We start from the raw sequence: 19,567 nt of genomic DNA, 5'->3' as shown, positions 1-19,567 counted from the left end.
AAGAGCAACTTGGCCTCTGGATTTTCCATCTACCACAGAAGCAAAGCAGCTGGAAGATTTTTTTTTCTTGGTAAGTTTTAAAGTTATTCTTACTTGCAAGTCTAATTTTGAGCTATTTGTGAATTCTACATACATCTACCATCCACATACAATTGTGAAAAGACAAATCTCTCTCAGCCTGAGAAAAGTTTGACAACTAAAATATAAAACTCACTTTTGTGGCATTTGGTAGACTTTGGAAACTTGGAAAGAATTAAAAAGGACTCTGCACTAGAGCAGACACTAACTCATTCCAATTGTAAGGATGAACAAGTTTCAGTTGTTTAGCTGTAAATCTTCTGTAGATTTTGTTATATACAGTTACAGAAAATTAGTACTACCAGATCCTTTGCTAAGCATGTAATTTGAGTATTGTGAACATATTAATGGGAAATTCTGATCCTACCAAAAAGCAAAAGCCAAAAATCCTATCGACTTCAGGAAAGCTGGATGTCACCCAACACCAGAGCATAGACCTAGCATTACTAGAACTAGAAAATGGATACCTCAATAAAACCACTGTAAAAAATCCCAAGTAAATCAATGCACATCTCTAAGTAGCAACCATTGTATATTGTTTCAACTAAATTTTTATTTATGGTACTTCTGAGCAGTAGAAGTAGTCAGAGTTGTACAACCAACCAAGAAACCCAAGTCATATGTTGATTCAGAATATAATCAAGTTTGTAGCACAAACAATGGGGCAGCTGAAAATCCAAAGACACTGCTGCAACAGGCACTAATCCCTTCCTTTAACAGTTTGTGGAACGATTGGGAAGTTAATTGCACCTCAACTGAGCAGCATTTTGTTTCTAAATAAAGATTTATTTCATAAACATGAAATGCAACATACAAGGCAACACTATATTAAGAGGAAAATAGAAGGGTTTGTTACAGTTCTTCTTCAGGGGGAGGGAGGGGGAAGGATGCAGCTGCAAGTCAAGGATTAAAACAAGAAAGCTGTTTACAAACAGAAGATGAAAGTACAGATAAAAACCAAAAAAGAGTTGCTAATACATAATTTTCTACTGTTTGCCTTTCTTCATGCTGACTTGGAAATTAAAATACAGTAAATAATACAGAACAATGGAAAAGAATTTAAGTTACGTATTAGTATTAACAAACTCTCAGAAATGTCTGACACGTGAAGAGGGAATGAAGGGGGTGATGCTAAAAGAAGAGACAAAGTGTTACAGAAAGCAAACTTAATTAAAGTTTAGCAGCCATGGGAGGAAAAAAAGTCTGAAGCAGTCTTGACAAAAAAGAAAGATGGATCCTTTCCAAGTTCTTGAGCCCTTTTTCTTACTATCCTTTTGTGCTTCTTTACATATTAAAGAGAACAATCTAAACAACAACAAAAAAACCCATTTGAAGCCTACATTGTGTGCTTTGGACACCAGTCTCCATTCATTCATGATTAGCCAAGGTTTTGATTTATGGCTACTTAGAACAATTCCTAAATCTTTCACAAATGAAAACAGCTGAGTCAATAGTTTTAAAGCAATAAAGTGGCTATATGCAAGGTTTTAACTCTCTCTTTTTTGCTGTCTTCCAACTTTAGAGCTCAAATTTTGAAATGCTTATTTTAAACAAATAATGTACTACTAATATTATGCTGGTGCCACAAGAATGATCTGATGTACGATGGAAAAATACGCCATTTAAAATTTTACAGGAATTCACTTCAAAGAGTGGAAATTCTGAATCTTTAAACTTCTGCCAGTATATACATAGCTTTATCAGGTTTTCATTATAGTTTTACTGGGCTTAGTTTGTTGTTAGTAACATGCCCTATTAGCCTAGTCCTTAAAATTTATACACCAATCAATGAAATAAAACTTCCTATGAAGCATCTAGCGATGTTTGCTATGTCTTCAGTATCTGTTTTACAGAGCATTCTGGACCCCCTAAATAACACATTTCCAAACACAAAATGTACCACTCCATTGTACCTGCCTGTTAAAATGGTGCAGATAAACACAATGGCTGCAAACAAATGTAAAGGAACCCTCACAAAAACAAACTTCACCAAAAAAATCTGGAAATGTTATGATATTTTGCCGTGTTTTCAGAATATCTAGTATGACAATATTTATAAATCTCTTCTGCAGAGAATTTCCAAGAATCTATCATTTTTAGAAGTGACACATTTTCAGTGACTACTTCAAAACCCCCTGAAGATTATTAGATTGCCTTTTCTAAAAGGAATCAGAGTCCCATTAATCTCAGAGAAGTAGAATTCTGTGAATCCATACATCATGTACCTGACTAACAAAAACCAAGAACGTATTATTCCTGGATCCCAGTCAACACAATTGAAAGTAATCCTGTTATTTCAGCAAAGGCAGAGTGACTTACCGGAAAAGCACTTGTTTCTATAGGGTAAAGTAACTTACAGAAGTACACAGATACATCAAAAATCCATGTGAACATTTCTCCTATAATAAGAGTGTTTTCCTCACAGCAGTATTACTTCTAATGTTACAGATCCAGTTTTAAGCTAAAAAAATAACCTACAAAAATCTGCATTTATTCTGAGATAAGAGAATATAGATGGTTTTATTGATTTTAGCTGCTTAGACAAAGCTTAACAGAAAATAAAGTATGCGTAACATCAATAATAGAGACTTCAGATTAACTGGTATCATGTTCAGAGGATCTTTATTCTCAGTATTATCATTTACTTTCTCAAAAAAACCCTGTCTGTCTCTTTTCCTGTTTTACATGTTTATAAATGGAGGTTTATAAGAGGGCACCATTGATATTTCTCATTTGACCATATTCTTTTAATAAATATTCTGAATAAAGATATGTACTGATACTGCACTTTCCATACAAAGGGAATCTTATATTCACATTTACCTGCAACACTTCCTTTACATTCAGTCATAACAACCTACACTGCCCAGGGAGAAGCAGTCTTCGTCAGCTCTGAAAGAACAGATTCTAATTTGTGTTGTGGGTCTCCAAATTCTACATCCTGCTGAACGTGAGAGTCACAGCAGTACAACAAAGAACAAATAGTTTGCTGTGTAGAAAGTTAAAAAATGCCAAATATATACTAGCTTCCACACTTCCTCACCCCTGCAACTCTAATATTTGTAAGTGATACAATATTTTTTTGGGTAACACAGCCCATGTTATAGTAGTTTCTCAGTGAAAGTTAAAAATACTAGTTACTGGTTTATTTGCTCTTTTAAATTGGAATTTTGCTCCTTTAAACACTTTTAAAAGTAATAAATCAAAGACTAATTTTGGAAACAATTTTTTTTTTCATGGGGATCAGTCTGGAAAAAGAAAGAAACCAGAAGAAAAGGAATAGCATTAAATGTAAAATGGTATTGAAGCCCTATCCACAGCTCTGAGTATTTCTGACAAGATGGTGATGGAGTTTGTGTTGCTATGAACAGTTGCACATTTTCTCCTGCAGAAGCAATGCCAGAACATACGTAACACCACTTCTACAGAAATCTGAGACCCAAAAGTGGGTGACACAGAAACACGACACAACCAAGTGAAGTGACAGTATATTCTAATTTTAAAAACCACGACAGTTCCTAAAGAGTTAAATAACATATTTTAAAGCAATAGTGTCTGTAATCACGATCTTCCTCACTTATTTTCCAAGGTCTGCATTCAGGTATCTCAGCAGCCCCACTCACTACAAGCAACTCTAGACTTGCAGGAAGGGTTTAAGACTGTGGTTCTGTCTAAACTGATTCCTGAGCCTCAACCGCTTTATCTCATAGCGGTTACGGTACTACCTAGACATCTAAACCTGGGAATCTGTGACATTATGTGTCTGATTAAAAAAACCCTAAAACGATTTCCCAACTCTAGTATTTGTCATTTTTAAGTCTTACATATTAGGCCATCATTATGTGATATTTTGGATAAACAGTTTATATTTTTTTAAGCTGCTTGCCCAGAACATCAGGAAATTTCTGAAACAGTATTTGCATTTCCTTCTAAGCTGATTAAAGCTCCAGGTGAATATCTTACTCGGAACCTATTCTTGTATAATAAGTTAGGCATTAAGCTGCTCAAACATGCCAAGCAACATTGTAAGATGTTCAATTTTTTCAACATCAAAATATCCATGGAAGCACATATGTTCCCTACCAGGTAGATTCTCAGAAGGAACTGATCCATGCTTATCTGAATGTCTCAGTTTTATATAAGACATTTGAATTATTTCAAAGTTCCAGGGCATAATCTTATGCAGCTGTTGCATTTTGTTACACTATATTAGATCATTTAATTCATTTTATGGTGTGACAGCACATAGACACAGAACTTCTAACTTTAACACATAAGCATAAATGTTCAAAATGAACAAATATAATATTATAAGAAATGTGGAAAGCAGACTGCAGCACAATACATGGTCAGAAAGTGGGCTGCATTGCAAAATGTTTAGTTTTGAAAGATTCATTTAAGTTTTAATGTATTTCAGGGGAAAAATGTGCTGCTGTGGGGAAAACCCCCAGCCACTTATTATTTAAGTAACTGTATAGGGTCTTTAAAAACTACCAAGAACTAAAGTATTATTCACTTTTTTGGACTATGAAGTAACTATTATATACTGTGAAAATAGTAAAATACTGGACTCATACTATGGCTTCATCCTTAACCATGTGCCATGAAGTCACTTTCCCTGCATCTGCAAACACTGAATATAAAGTATTGAAAAATAGTTTAGGAGATGTGAAGAGGTTTCAAGCTTCAGACAATTAGTTCAGCTCATCCTTGACAAGTTAGAAACCACACACAGACCTGTTTCCCATGTGTTTACCGTGATTTATGTGAAAATTTAACCTAATGAACTTCCAACTGCATTGTTCAAGTGATTAATATTTTAAATGTCTGAAATTACCAAAGAAAAATATACAATTAGGTCTGGAGAAAAGTGATACTTTTTCCTAATTAAAAAAAAAACAACAAACCCCAACGAAGTTACACCTTCAGCAGAAAAATATTAACAAAACTTTTAACCAAGTTCTGTTTCTGAAAAAAAAAAAAAAAAAGAAAAAAAAAGTATTTACTAGTGGACACCAAAATACTTATTACTACATACTAACAGTGAAACATACAGAAATAAGTTTTGAAATATAAACAAACTTCTATGTATTCCTTCCATTTATGTAGGGTAAGAAATGATTTTCAGTATGTGTTAAAAAGCAAGTGTTTTCTTCCCCTCCCAGAAGCAGGGCTTGCAATACAAGTGTCAGCCAAACAAAAAATTATTTTTTTAGGCAACAGAGGAACATTTGATCAAGATTCCTTGATACAATTCCTGACTGCATGCACACCATGGTTTGAGGTTTGTAACCACTACTCTTAATGAAGCCAAAAAATAAAGACTTGATATGTTTACTCTGAGGTTGAGCAGACATCATTTGCACCAATAATATTAACGCCAATAACAGAACTGGGAGAAGTGACCTGCCACAAAAGTCACCTTATCATTTGTAAATGTGAATGCAAAGGAAGCAGCGCTGGTCTGCTTCTCCTTCAGGGTGACTGTTTCAGGATTACCAAATACACTTAAACTTGTACTTGGCAGGAACAGAATGAAAATTATTAACTTTCTCCAGTTTTACTTCCTTTCTCTTCCTAACTATACAAAGGCCGCTGTACAAGGCCTTGTACAACCACTAACAGTAGTCTGGAAAGGAAAACCAGAACAACAGCTGAGATAAAAAGGAAGAGTGATCTGCTTGACAAGGCAAATAAAACATGAAAAATGAGGGTTTTTTCCCCTGATTTAAGTGCTACCTTTGTTTATCATGTCACATGCTTAAAAAATAAAGTTAAAAAACAGGTGTCTCTAAAAACATTCTTGGATCTTTATCACTGCATTTTAATTCTTTACACAAAGTTAAAAGAAATATATTATTTTCTTTAAAAGGTGAATGAAACACTTCAGTATGGTATTTATATTGATAACACACCTGATACTTCAGTGTTATTTGGATAAAAATGTTCTCAAAGATACAAAAATAGTGTGACAACAATTTTAAATGTTCACCTCAAAAGGCATCCAAGTAGCATGGCAAACCCATCATTTTAGGTAGTTTAAGTTATGGTTCTAATTTAATTATCTTCTATCTGTTCAATAGCCTGACAGTCAACATACTTGCTTCAAAATGAAGATATTTAAATGGACTTTGGGTGTACTATTGTTCCTACTGTTGTCTATCGGGCGCTGTACAGAAGAATCTACGCCTAATAAAACATCCCAACGGAGGCACCCTCGTTCAGCAGATGGTGGAGAGGAAGGGAAGAAGTGTGGTTACACATTCTTGGTCCCAGAACAAAAAATCACAGGGCCAATTTGCGTAAATACTAATGGACCAGGTACTGGTAATAGAAAAGATGAAGTCACAAGAATGGACATAGAGAACTTGAAGGATGTCCTCTCCAAGCAAAAGCGGGAGATTGACATTTTGCAATTGGTAGTGGACGTGGATGGAAACATTGTGAATGAAGTAAAATTACTGAGGAAAGAAAGCCGTAACATGAACTCTCGGGTCACCCAACTCTATATGCAACTCTTGCATGAGATAATTCGAAAGCGTGATAACTCACTTGAGCTTTCCCAACTGGAAAACAAAGTCCTTAATGTTACAACAGAAATGTTGAAGATGGCAACAAAATACAAGGAGCTTGAAGTAAAATATGCAGCACTAACTGATCTTGTAAATAATCAGTCTGTGACTATCTCGCTGCTGGAAGAGCAGTGCTTGAGAATCTTCTCACGACAGGACACCCATGGGTCTCCACCTCTCGTTCAAGTCGTGCCACAGCACATTCCTAACAGCCAGCCATACACTCCCGTTCTTCTGGGAGGTAACGAGATACAGCGAGACCCAGGTTACCCCAGAGACAGAGATGTAAGGCCACCACCTGATCCAGCAACTTCTCCTACAAAGAGTCCTTTCAGAGTACCACCACTGGCTTTAATTAATGAGGGTGAGTTACCTATCACTATTTATCTAACCTGAGATTTCTCTATTTCAGAGGGAAGTTGTCCTGGCTATAGAAATACAATGAAGAATTTAAAGTATCTGGTACAGCTAGGCCTTGCTCCCCATTCTGATCTCCCCTCCCCATCTCCCAGGAAAGCTTTAGTTTGCCAAATAATCTAGTTCTTAAGCTACAGCTGCATAAAATGAATTTTTTGAATTAGCTCATACTCAGGAATTCCATCTGAAGAATTTACGCCTTTGAGTCAAAGTATTGGGGTTTCTGCCTCCAGCTGGGTTTGAGTTATGGGAATGAAAATTCATTATTAGCATATACTTTCTAGTATTTGGCCCTGGTTCGTTGAAGATGCCTACTAGCTACATGTTACAGTAACCAGCAATGGTAAATAAGAGGAGCTAATTAATCTTAAATAAATGAAGTAATTTTAAGTAGTTGTCCTTTATACTTACACATATGCATTTGCCAGAAGTTAATCCTGCTAGAAGATTTTTACTCCTTTTATTCTGAGCTGCTTTAAAATGAACATCTAAATCCACCAACACAGTCGTGCAATAAGTCTAAGTGTTTGGTTGAAGTATTCAAGAGAGTAAAATAAGTTTGAAAGGATAATTGAATCAAGGTTGGATCCAATTAGGTGCACTCAGCTTTGAAAATTTAAAATGAGTAACTACATTCCCAGTAATTTGATGTCAGCAGGGAATGGCAAGTTAAACTAATACCATAAATATTATGAAAATACATTCAGGAGACTGTATTACATCTTCATGTGTTACATCCTTCAGGTCATTAGATAAATTCATTTATCACTAGCAACAAAACTAGTGACAAGAAAATTAACTACCTCTGAGCTGCTCTGAATTCTATCATGATTCTCACTTTATTAAAATTTTGACAGAATTGTGATAAAAAAAATTAAGGATTCAGAAAAACAAGTTTTTCTCAGACATCCATTCAAGCGCTTGCTCTTGGCTTCTGTTAGTTTGCACAGCAAAAGGGTTTGGTTGGGATTTTTTTGGGATTTTTTTTTGTGTTTGGGTTGTTTTTGTTTTGGTTTTGTTTGGTTGGTTTTTTTTTCTTTCAAATTGCCTTTAGTCACAGCTGGAAGTTCAACTTGGTTCCTAAGAAGATGACAAACATTTATTTGTAACTGTTCCACAGCATTACAAACAACTAGCTGGTGATGTAAAGAACAACTATTTTTATTCAGGGTCTGCAGAAAATTCAGGCACAAGCCCAAGTAAAATGCCAGATGTCATGAGAATTTAAATCGCACATCCTGACACAAAGGAAACAGCCAATATAAAAGCATTACATTAATGTCTGGTCAGACAGCAAAAGTATAATTCTAAAAAAAGGCGAGTTCCTGTTTCCCAGAAAACCCATGCTTCAAGCTTTTGTTATAAATGCACCTTTTTCTCTCTCAATATATGCCTGCTGTACATACAAAATGAAGCAACAGCACTAAATATTTTCCTCTAAATTATCTACCAAGGTTTTCACTAACCCCTTTACCCCTAAAAGCCAGAGTGTGAAACCATTTTTGCAAGGGAACACAAAGAAATCTTAGGAAATTTATTTTAACATTATTCAAACTTCCTTTATTTAATACTAAAGTCTTGAGTTTCAAGTTTAAGTGTTTCTTGCAGTGCCTTGGGAAAATGAGGGCTGAGAATCTACAGCTAATAGAGCATCAATCATCAAAACCAAAACTTCTAAATTGCAACACAATGCCCAGTTATTATCTCTGATTTTTTAAATTAAGGTAAGCATATTTAATGGTGCACAAACCCAAAATTGTCTGTGTCATAGAAAAATGAACTTTCCAGTTAAAAGATGATGACTATTTGTAATGTATAAAGATGCCAAAAAAGACCAATGAAAACCAGTCCCATTTAGAAATAGGCCCGTCAAAGATTTGGTTATGACAGAACAAACAACTGGACAAACAAGTAAGAGCTTTCTCCTACTGTATCTGAAGAAGTTGTACCTAACAAATACTTGCACGCAGCAAAAGTTTACAGAAGGGTTAATGTGCATCTTAATACTGCGGGTGGAGAGTAAAATTCAAAATATATGGGGAACAGAAGGATGAGATCTTATTTTCTGAAGAGTATTTTAGTTAGTTTGCATTCAAATTGCTCTAAAAATTGAGAAGGAATAATGTTCCTGTGAATTATAGTTTTCACAATTATCTTAATCCTTGGAATAATAACTGGTGTCCCCAAATTTTACTGCCACTATGTTGCAAAAAGTAACTTCAAGTAGAAAGACTACTTGAAAATTACACAGACAACCCACTCTGCTGCTAGTACCTCTCAGTTAAAAATGTAACTTTTTTTTTTTAAATATATGCCCAATTTTATTTTGGAATTTCCCCCTACTATTGCCCAAAAAATCCTCTATATGAAGCTCACACAAGCACAGCTTCTATATCACCCGCTCAAGATAACATTTGGCATCTTAAAATAGGATTCAGCCATTGTTTTATTAAGCTTCCAACTTAAGGTATTTCATCACTTTCCTTCTCTACTAGATCTAATTTAGAATAGAATATGATCTGTATTAAATCATACGTCAAACAATTTTAGAAGTGAAATATTTAACAGATCATATTCTCAGAGTATTTCTAACATAACTAATTGACTCAGCAACTTAGTAGCGTACACAGACTGTTACAAAAGACTAGATATGCATGAGATATTTATTCCTTATATAGATAACAAAATTTTAAACAGATTATATTTTTTTCATTAGCCAGAGAGCCTCCACTCACACTAGCACTGTGGAGAGTCTTAACACTGTTTCACAAATATCAGCATTTCTGCTAAACAAGAAATGGATCCGTTCTTATGTGTGAACTTAAAATAGTTACATATAATAAAGAATTTACTTCTCAAAAAAGATTCAAGGCTATACACCAAAAGTTATGGGATTTGTTGGATTTCCTTACACTAAAAGCAGAAGTCTGTTACTTTTACTAAAACATTAACTTATGATAAGCACATAGACAAATCTGAGCATCAGAGCAGACGAGTTGCATCCTGTGACCTTAATGTCAGCTGAATTTCAGAAGTGTTCAAAGTGTATTATATAAACAGAGTAGCACAATTCTGTCTGCCTTAAAAGCTACTTAAAAATCACTCCAAACATCTGCTTGGGTCTCTTATGGAAAAATGAGTCCTCAGTTCCTCCTCCAGTAGAAATCACGTGAAATAATACACAGCAGATCTGAGCTATTCTTAATATTCAACTAACATTACAAATAATACTACTTGTCTGTTTACACTTTTTCTAATGCAATAATTGCTTTACAATAATACTTCTAGACTTCTAAACTAACCTCCCTGTTCAATTATACAGCGCCCAAATTTACTTCAGACAGTTCATGGAAAGGAAATGAGATCCAACTTAGCCCAGGAAATTATCTATCCACTGGACAAACTTTGCAATGTGCACCATCTACGTGGAAATTTTAATTGTGAACAAGAGAAAAAGCACTCATATACCAAAGCTACAGTATTTCTTTCTTAAGCTACTACTGCACGCACTGCAAGAATGACAAAAACATCATCAAACACTGACAGTAGGGTATGCAGCAGCACTTACAACGATGGCTCAATGTCTGTAGCATCCTTGGTAGCGCTGTCACAGCCAGAAGCTCCAAGTAGTCACCTTCATTAGATACACAAGCTTTTTGCACTCTAATGAAATGCTTTATGGATTTCTTGCTAATTACATGCTTATCCAACTGGCAACTACTACTTTAAGATCTAAAAAAAGAGCAACTTTCAATTTGCTTTTGTCACACAACCTTAATCTGCAACAAAGGTCTCTTTCACTCGACCTCTACTGTTGATTAAAGAATAACCTCAACTGTCTTTTACGCTTCTTTGCACATTAGCTTCTCCTGTGACTGATGAGTTTTCTCTGAACTTTCAAGCAGATTTGAGAAAATGAGCCTTCTAAAATGAGAGGAAAGCTGTAGGTAATTTATTTTCAGATTTACTGAGTATGAGTTTTCAAATACATTTAGGGCATCCACCACTAACTAGCCATCAGAACATATCCTGCTTTTCATTAATAAATAACCAGTCTCTCTTTAAATCAACTGAAGTAATGATACATGAACACAAATCCTTGTCTTAAAAGTAGAAGATAAAAATATTACCAAAAATTGAAAGGCAAACTAGGAAAAGTTTTCAGAGAAATGTAAGCTGCATGCTTCTTACAGAATAACTAGATGCTCTTCTGCAAGTAGTATTTGTAAAACCACTATTCACATGGTCTAAAATAGAGCTTTCAAGCAGCACTGTCAACAGGAACAGCATTTTTGTAGAATCACAGCCCTGAAAACAAGAACATGAGCCCTTTTAGATGCTCAAAAGTCCCTCTCCACTGCTTGCATATTTTCTTCATCCATATCCATCCACATGTATCACACCAGGATGACACATGAAACCTAAAAAGATTCTTATCCACAGTTAACAGGCTGATCCTAGAACTGGGTAAGTACATAAAGGCAAAAAAGTTAAGCAGTATAAGAATACTCTTTCACTAAATTCCGTGTCTGTAGGCTTTGGCAGTAAATACTTCTTACAGCAGCTCTCAAACTATTTATGTATTCAGGTGTGTGGGGAGGTTGTTTGGGTATCTTGGGTTTGTTTTGGTTTGGTTTAGACCTCCACCAGTTTCAACTCGGTGCACTAGGACAATGAAGTAAACTGACATCTACCTTTTACAAAAGAGGTACAGGAGAAAATCGTTAATGAAAATCATAATGCAATTCTTGAATATCAAGAGTCAGAGTATAAATCTTTGACACAACAAGCAAAGTTAAAAATTGGGTGTTGGTAATCAAAGTCTATTATCTGTTTAGCAAAATGAAGTTTTTGTTGAAAAAATATATGTAGGATAGACATTTATTTATATAGATACAATTAATCTAAGACAGGAACTTTTCACACTGTTTTCCATGGTAGTTTTACCTTAATTGAATTTGGTAGTTTTACCTTAATTGAATTACTGACTTTCCATTACCATTACAAAACTTCTTGAACAATGTGCACTGCATAGCCAAGCTTGAATGTACAGTATTTCTTTTCAAAAAGGTCCATTCAAAGACTGCCAACAAGCCAAGGAAGCTGGACATTCCAACAGCGGGATTTATATGATCAAACCTGAAAACAGTAATGAGCCAATGCAACTATGGTGTGAGAACAGCCTGGACCCTGGAGGATGGGCAGTTATTCAGAAGAGGACAGATGGATCTGTCAACTTTTTCAGGAACTGGGACAGTTACAAGGTAAATTCTGGAATGCAGAAAATCAGCTGCTTCATTTCAGTGCAGCAGTGACATTATCTGTCGCAATCAAGATGGTGCGAACATTTCCAATGCAATTCTTCATTGCAAACGGTTGTACTGAGTGATAAACACTGAGCAACTGGAAACAGATAGCTGCTGAAGTTAGACAGTGAAATAAATTTTACAAACAAAAATAATTGAAAAGAATGGTAATCCCTCAGAGGCAAACATATTTCAGTGGGAATGTCCTATTTCACTCAATGCATTACTTAACTTTGTATGAACTAACTTATTGTCTGAAATAGCCTGCAATTGTAATGCACAACACAAATGGGGAGACACATGTTATTCTAGACAGTGACTGGGAAGTCATTTATTACAAAGAGCTAACTAAACACATGATTTCCATTAACACACTGAGAACTACAGTAAGTACTTGAAAAGCTTAATTGTCTCCCTTATGAATAAGCAATCTCAGCCAGTGGAATTATTCATTTAAGCACATTAATAGATTTGCAGGATCAGGGCCTCAACTTAAAAACATTCCTAATAATGAATTAAAGGAAATAATTTCTACCTTTAAAATTAGGTTAGAAATCTGAAGATGTAGGGCTGGTGAAGAAAAGCACATTCTGGTGTGTTATTGTGATATTATGCACTAGCAGGCATAATATGTAGGATGACAAACCCATGCTGCTTTGGATTAATTATCCACTAGACAGGAAATTAGAAAATCCATTCGTTGGGTTTCTTAAATAATAATCATGTGCTGACTTCATACATATAGGACACAGGTTTACAATTGCCATGTACATTGTATCTGAATAGATAACTGAGCCACATTTAACTGGATTAGTAATCTAAAAATAATACCATATATACAAAGGAAATGACAAAAGATTACTATGAGGATTTTCACTTTCTGCATTCTTGGAATTTAATAATTCAAATGTTAATCATCCCTTAGTAACCATTATTCAAAGTCTTTACTTCTCAGAAAACTGGGTCGTTTTTTTGGTTCGTGTTTTTGGTTTTGGATCTTTTGTTGGGTTTTGTTTGTTTGTTTTTTAATATAAGGTAGTTATGGAGTGTCTTGTATAGTAACCATAAACATTTTGAACATAACATAAAGAAAATATAGAAGAGTATATAAATGGTGTTTAATAATGGCTCAATCTTGGGCAAGACTTTGCCCCCCGAGAGATTTCTCATGAAATTGCAGTGGCTGCAGATGGTATTCTTATTACCTAACTTCAAGTACTTGAAGATGCACCTCTGTGACTAGCTTTAAACTAAAGGCTGCACCACTGACAACAGAGGTGTCTCCCATGCCCACATTTCTACTTCTTTCCCAATCTCTGTGTGGCTGCACAGCTACAATGTTGACACAAGGGAAGTATTGCAAATGTGGCCATGAGCCAGGAGAAAAGCACCGCTACCATTTTTGGCAGCAGCATGATCCTAGATCAACTTTATCCACTTGTGAAACTGCAGCCTGAGTTAGGAGCCTAGACTGTTTATCTACTGGAGAGAGAGAGAGACTTCCACACAAAGTGATTTGAAGCAGGAAATCAGCTGTAGGTCCTACATAATCAATGGACTGAGAAGGAGGGTAGGAAGACCTCAGAAACTAGAAAGCTTAACAGATAGCTATGGTGGACAACGTACTTACCTTAGCTGCAACACCAAACATTAACAACACTGGTTTACTCAGGGGCAGGAGACAGCAGATATGAAATATCACCAGGCAGCTACCGTACTGGTAGTCTGTGATTTGAAAGGGAAGATGTCTTTATATTTCATTTCTAATAAATCTAGTAAAGAGCACAGATGAATTATGTGATTAAGTTTACAGTAAAAAAATAACACTAATTGCATTAAAAAGGCAACAAAAAGTCATTTACCTTGAACACTGAGACTGCTGATCCATAAATACCTTTTCCAACCTGGAAATATACCCCCTTAAATTTCATTATTCATACAGTCTTACAGATCCCCTTAGCTTTGTCAAGAAATATATTGTTTCAGTTTCCCTATTGTCTCTCCCTTTATCTTAAAAAGAAGAGAACATCACAGAAAACAGTTTTGCCACCTTTACTGATTCTGGTAGTACCTCATGCGGAGAGCAGTCCAACTGAGTAAATGGCCAAGTGCAGCAAAATAAAACATTTAAATACTTGGGTTGAGCAGTCTTTCAGAAGCTTAAAGGCTTTCAGTACCCAAGTTCCACTGTTTTGTAATACTCCTGCTGATGAGCGTTTTGACAAACAAGAAAAATGAAGCTAACATCCCCTTCTGATCTTCTTTTGTACAGAAAGGATTTGGAAACATTGATGGAGAGTACTGGCTGGGACTAGAAAATATTTACATGCTTACCAATCAGGATAATTACAGACTACTGATTGAGTTAGAGGACTGGAGCAATAAGAAAGTCTATGCAGAATACAGCAGTTTCCGTCTGGAGCCTGAAAGCGAATTCTACAGGCTACGCTTAGGAACATACCAAGGAAACGCAGGCGATTCCATGATATGGCATAATGGAAAGCAATTCACAACACTGGACAGAGACAGGGATATGTATTCAGGTAAGGAAACTCGTATGTATGTGAAAAGTTAATACAGTAGATTCCATTAGTGATACCACCTTTAAAAAACAGCATATAGTACAAAAAAGTATGTAAATTCTGATAAAACAACTCTATTAAAAGATGCTTCAAATCAATAATGATAAAAATCATGTTGACAGGGCCCCCTTCAAGGCCCTGCACCATTCAGAAATTCAAATTCTGTTACCCTCATTGCAGGCACTCTTGAGCAAGCTTTATATTTAGCTCAATGACTTGCATCTCCTTATCACTTGCATGTGACTCTCTGCAGTCAGAATACCTGTCCAGGTGATATCTCAGAGTAGTGCTGTGGCTACATAACAATAATCACCATGAACTAAAGGCATGAAAGGAACTGCAACTGTGCACAGGCTTAGTTGTGTACCAATACTTGAGAAACGGGCAGATCACTTTGTTTCGTTCTCCTTAAAGGACACTTTTTTGTTTATTTCCATGCTCTTCCTCCAGCTTTCCCCTTAAAGCCTTGCAGTAAAAGAAAGGTTGGGAAAGGTAATACTTCAACTGCTTTTTCTCAGCTGTCAATAACTATAAAGCTGGACAAATCTTGCAAACTCTTAAACAAGCCTGTAACAGTAAATACACAAGTTACAAGCAACTCTTTGTGGAACTGTGGCCCTGCGTGCTGCTCGGGACTGTTTCAACTCACATTGCTTCCATTGAAGTATTTCTAAACAGTACATAATCTGAGTTCCTTGAATGTTAGCTCACGGACAAGCACTGCTGGTAGTCTGAGAAGAGTTGATCTCCCCAGTTTTCAGCTGCCACATTAAATGCCGTGTTAAATCATCACCCCTTCAGGCAATGGTTGCTGTTACAACAGAATTTATAATTTAGGCAGAAGCAGCAATTGATATGACCACGATAGGCTATGAAGTACTTCAAAGTTCCCTCTAAGAATAAGCCAGAATATGAAAGCATTTGCTAATCTCCATTTCTCCTCTTTAATGTTGAAGTTCACCTATTTCTGTCTGTTCCACAGGAAACTGTGCTCACTTTCACAAAGGCGGCTGGTGGTACAACGCGTGTGCCCATTCTAACCTTAACGGGGTGTGGTACAGAGGAGGCCACTACAGGAGCAAGTATCAGGATGGAATATTTTGGGCTGAGTACCGGGGAGGTTCCTACTCCTTGAAAGCAGTTCAAATGATGATCAGACCCATAGACTGAGGAGGAAAATCCCACAGCGCTCGAGTGATCACGTATAAACTTCTCAGTGCTTGAGTTCCAGAAAAATAAAATATTACTTTTTAATCATTATTTTGCACAATCTGCCCCTGCAAAAAGCAGGTCTACAGTTTTCCTGTCCTTTTTTTTCCCCCTGTTGTGTTCCCTCCTCCTTTTTTTCAGAAACCTTTTCTACTGTGACAGACAGTGGTTTTTTTAAACACACATTCAGAAAAGCAGATGTTTGTGCTTGCAAAGCATATTTATCTTTGTTCAAGTCCAACATACTTTATGTAAACAGTCATTAAAGCTGGTGAAAAATTCCAGATATACGACAAGATATAAGCTTTTTCACTTAAAAAGCTTATGCTTTTTCAGGTTAGCTCAACCCTTAAATGTAAATATGTGAAATGACATTGTCTTGCTTTAATGTGAAAATTGATTAGTTATTTAACAATTTATTTAAAAATGTTGGTATTACTTTCAATGAAAATCTGACTTCACATTACTGTTTAAGATTTACTCCAAGAAGCTACTCAAAAAAATTGAAGACATTCTAGCTTTGCCAGTAGAGAGAGATTTTTGCAACAAATAATTATTTCAAAATGAAGTGGTGAATTAAACATAAAATACAAAATTTCTTAGTGGTGTAGAGAATTCCTTAAGATCTGCATATCCTACCTTCTGTAAAAACACTTAGGCAAAATGTTCCTAACATAAGAAAAATAATTGTATGAAGTGACTGATAAACTCAAGACAATCAAATTGCTCAGTACTTTTTTTTTTTTTTTTTACTTTCTACCTCCATATTCAAACATCCTAATTAAACAAAAATATTTCTTCATACTTTGAACTTATTGACAAAACAAAAAGTCCTGATATTAAAATCATGACTTGACACTTGGAGACACCCCACACACCCCCCCCCGCTCCAACTAGGAGTGATGAGGTCTGAACAAGTGTTCACATGTACTAATGTAGAGAAGGACCAAGTCTCTGAATATTTTAAGTTTTCCTCCAACACAGCTTTCTGCTGACATAGTAAACCCAAGATTAGAAATCAGCTCTAAGTGTATGCTTCCTGCCACCCCAAACTTGGACTGCTCTTATGACATACACATTTCCCTTCCCCTACATGTGTACAACTCTGATATTGCCTATATTAATTTTTTTACCTTCTGGATATCTGACTTCCCCTGGAATTAATATGTAATTTAAGAAATTAATTAGAAAATACTTTTCCAACCTTTAACAAATGCCATAAACCATAATACATCAAAAAAAGATCCTTCCAAAATCGGAAACAACAAAATGTTTACTTTAGGTACCAGAGTCTCCGAAACTAAAGCTTTCCTCTTAGTATATAAAATTATTTAATAATTGTACTTAGCCACACAGGTAACCTAATTTAATTTGATATTACACAAAAACTAAATATGCTGTTCTGAACTGTAACCAATGTATTTGGCACCTCATATGTCCCTTCAAGATTTTAAGGAACTTTGCCCCCATTTAGCATAAGAAATCCTAATAGCTAAAAGAATAATCTAATATTATTGTTATGTTAAATTAGTTGATACCAATTGCTATGCAAAACCTCATTTGTAGTTCAGAGGAGAGAAAATAGCATTCTGATTTCAAAACACATTCTCTGGAGTAGATACAAGCTTCATTGATAATATATGGCTGCAAGGGTTGTAGTTAAATCTTTGGTCAGACATCAAAGACAACAAGTTTCAATAATATTTAATTGGGGTTGGTGGCGGTAGGGGATGGGTGGGGAATCAGTTCCAGCATATTCTATTCCCAAATTCCAAGAATTTTAACTGACACAAATGTTTAAGAATACAATTCTGAAATTATTCTTCATATAAGGAATATTTGTTTGTTACAAATATCGTACAGACCTCATTGACTGAGTGTTCTATAAAATGCTTTTTAATTGCAAACACTTAAAATTCAAACTATCTACAGTCTGGTTTTTTTTCTGTGGTAGCTGGATAGAAGAGCAGTTCAGGTAAATTTAAAAGCTAAAAACACCCTCCAAAACGTTCCTTTAATGAACACTTCTGACAGCTTTACTTCATTCAACCAACAGATTTCCTCTCCTCGGAAGAGATCTTATTTTACCACAAGAATCTCTTGCCTGCTACAAAAACAGTGTTTGTTTATTCAGTGCAGTCAGTGAAAGGTGTACTTTGCAGAAACCCCTAAGTAAAATTAGCTTGCACTCAGCCTTTAAATTAAATCTTATATATTAGACATCAAAAAAGTGATTCTTCCCCAATTTAAAGCTGCAGGATGACGTTAACTAAACTTTATTACCCAGAAAGCTCAGACAGTACAAATGCCGTGCTCTAAAAGGAAAGACTGAATTTTAAGTTGCCTATTTAAGATTATGAGGAGGGAAAGCATAGCGTCTCTTTTTCAGGTTGGTTCATAATAATTTCATATAATACTAATAATAATGGTTCATACAATAATTTACTACTTTCAAATGCTTGTAACTCTTACCAGTTCTTAGCTTTTGGGTTGGATTTTCTAAGCAGAGTAAATGACTTTAAAAGTTCAATGTCTTCTTACACTTTTTTTTGGAAAAGTTTTTCAAAAGAGGCTGTAGCATCCCTCAAACTTACTGCACTGGACATTCAGAAGCAGTATGTCTGTGAAGGATATAGCTTTCACCATTCCTGTACTACCAGTTCAAATTTAACCAAGCAGACCTTGAAAAAGTTTATCCTGTACTAAACACGAACACGGTTTTCATATATATTTCCAAAGTCTATTGCAAGCATTGTCACTGAAGTAGCTGAATATTCATCAGATGAATACTTCAATAACCTGTTTACAGCTTTTCTGTTTCTGGATATAATTCCTGAAAGACAGCTATAAGAAAATATTTCACAAGATAGTACTGCTTAGTTAAATAAAAATCTTACTTCTCAAGATATGGCTCAATTGTTTCATTGTGCAATCTCAAATTAATCAGAACTCCATGATAAGACTCCCCCTGAGAATGGGTTTTTATACTAAGGTGAAATATAACATCACATATACAGCTCCCATTTGTTTTGGCTACTTTAGTTGGCCGGGTGATGTAACAGTGATGACATATCCCACATCATGTAATGAGGACCTAATGCTGAACATTTTTATTGGTGTTGCATGGCTCTTAGCACTCACATTTAAGTTTGTGAGTCCACACTGATGATGTGCTGCTCTCATTTGCATTTCTAGAACTCTAGAATCACACCACACTTATTGCTGCAAGGAAATGAAAAATATTGTTATTTCCTCCCCCTAGATAAATGTAAAAGGACATCTTTCTCTTGTCCACAGTGAGTGAGCTGTGGTAATAAGAAAACAATCCGTACTTCTGTGGCTCCATTCCCATTGCAAAGACTACACAAAAAAAGTATTTAAGCTTTATCTTATAAAGCTAAGA

The 19,567-nt window shown here is 35.5% G+C and overlaps 2 protein-coding genes across 11 annotated transcripts in view; one reads left to right on the top strand and one right to left on the bottom strand.

The window, feature by feature from the left end:
- The window catches only part of RALGPS2 (Ral GEF with PH domain and SH3 binding motif 2), a 127,898-nt gene that overhangs the window by 38,388 nt on the left and 69,943 nt on the right, over nucleotides 1–19,567 (bottom strand). The gene's annotated exons all lie outside the window — the stretch shown is intronic.
- ANGPTL1 (angiopoietin like 1) lies at nucleotides 6,144–19,157 on the top strand. The gene is made up of 4 exons (XM_075509204.1): nucleotides 6,144–7,014; nucleotides 12,138–12,331; nucleotides 14,646–14,916; nucleotides 15,938–19,157. The coding sequence occupies exons 1-4, from the start codon at nucleotides 6,189–6,191 to the stop codon at nucleotides 16,123–16,125; spliced, it is 1,479 nt and encodes a 492-aa protein (XP_075365319.1). The 5' UTR covers nucleotides 6,144–6,188; the 3' UTR covers nucleotides 16,126–19,157.

This window comes from Mycteria americana, chromosome 7 (genome assembly GCF_035582795.1).
Source record: "Mycteria americana isolate JAX WOST 10 ecotype Jacksonville Zoo and Gardens chromosome 7, USCA_MyAme_1.0, whole genome shotgun sequence".
NCBI lineage: Eukaryota > Metazoa > Chordata > Aves > Ciconiiformes > Ciconiidae > Mycteria > Mycteria americana.
Note: the sequence above shows the minus strand (reverse complement) of the source record. Positions and strands in the feature narration are given on the sequence as shown.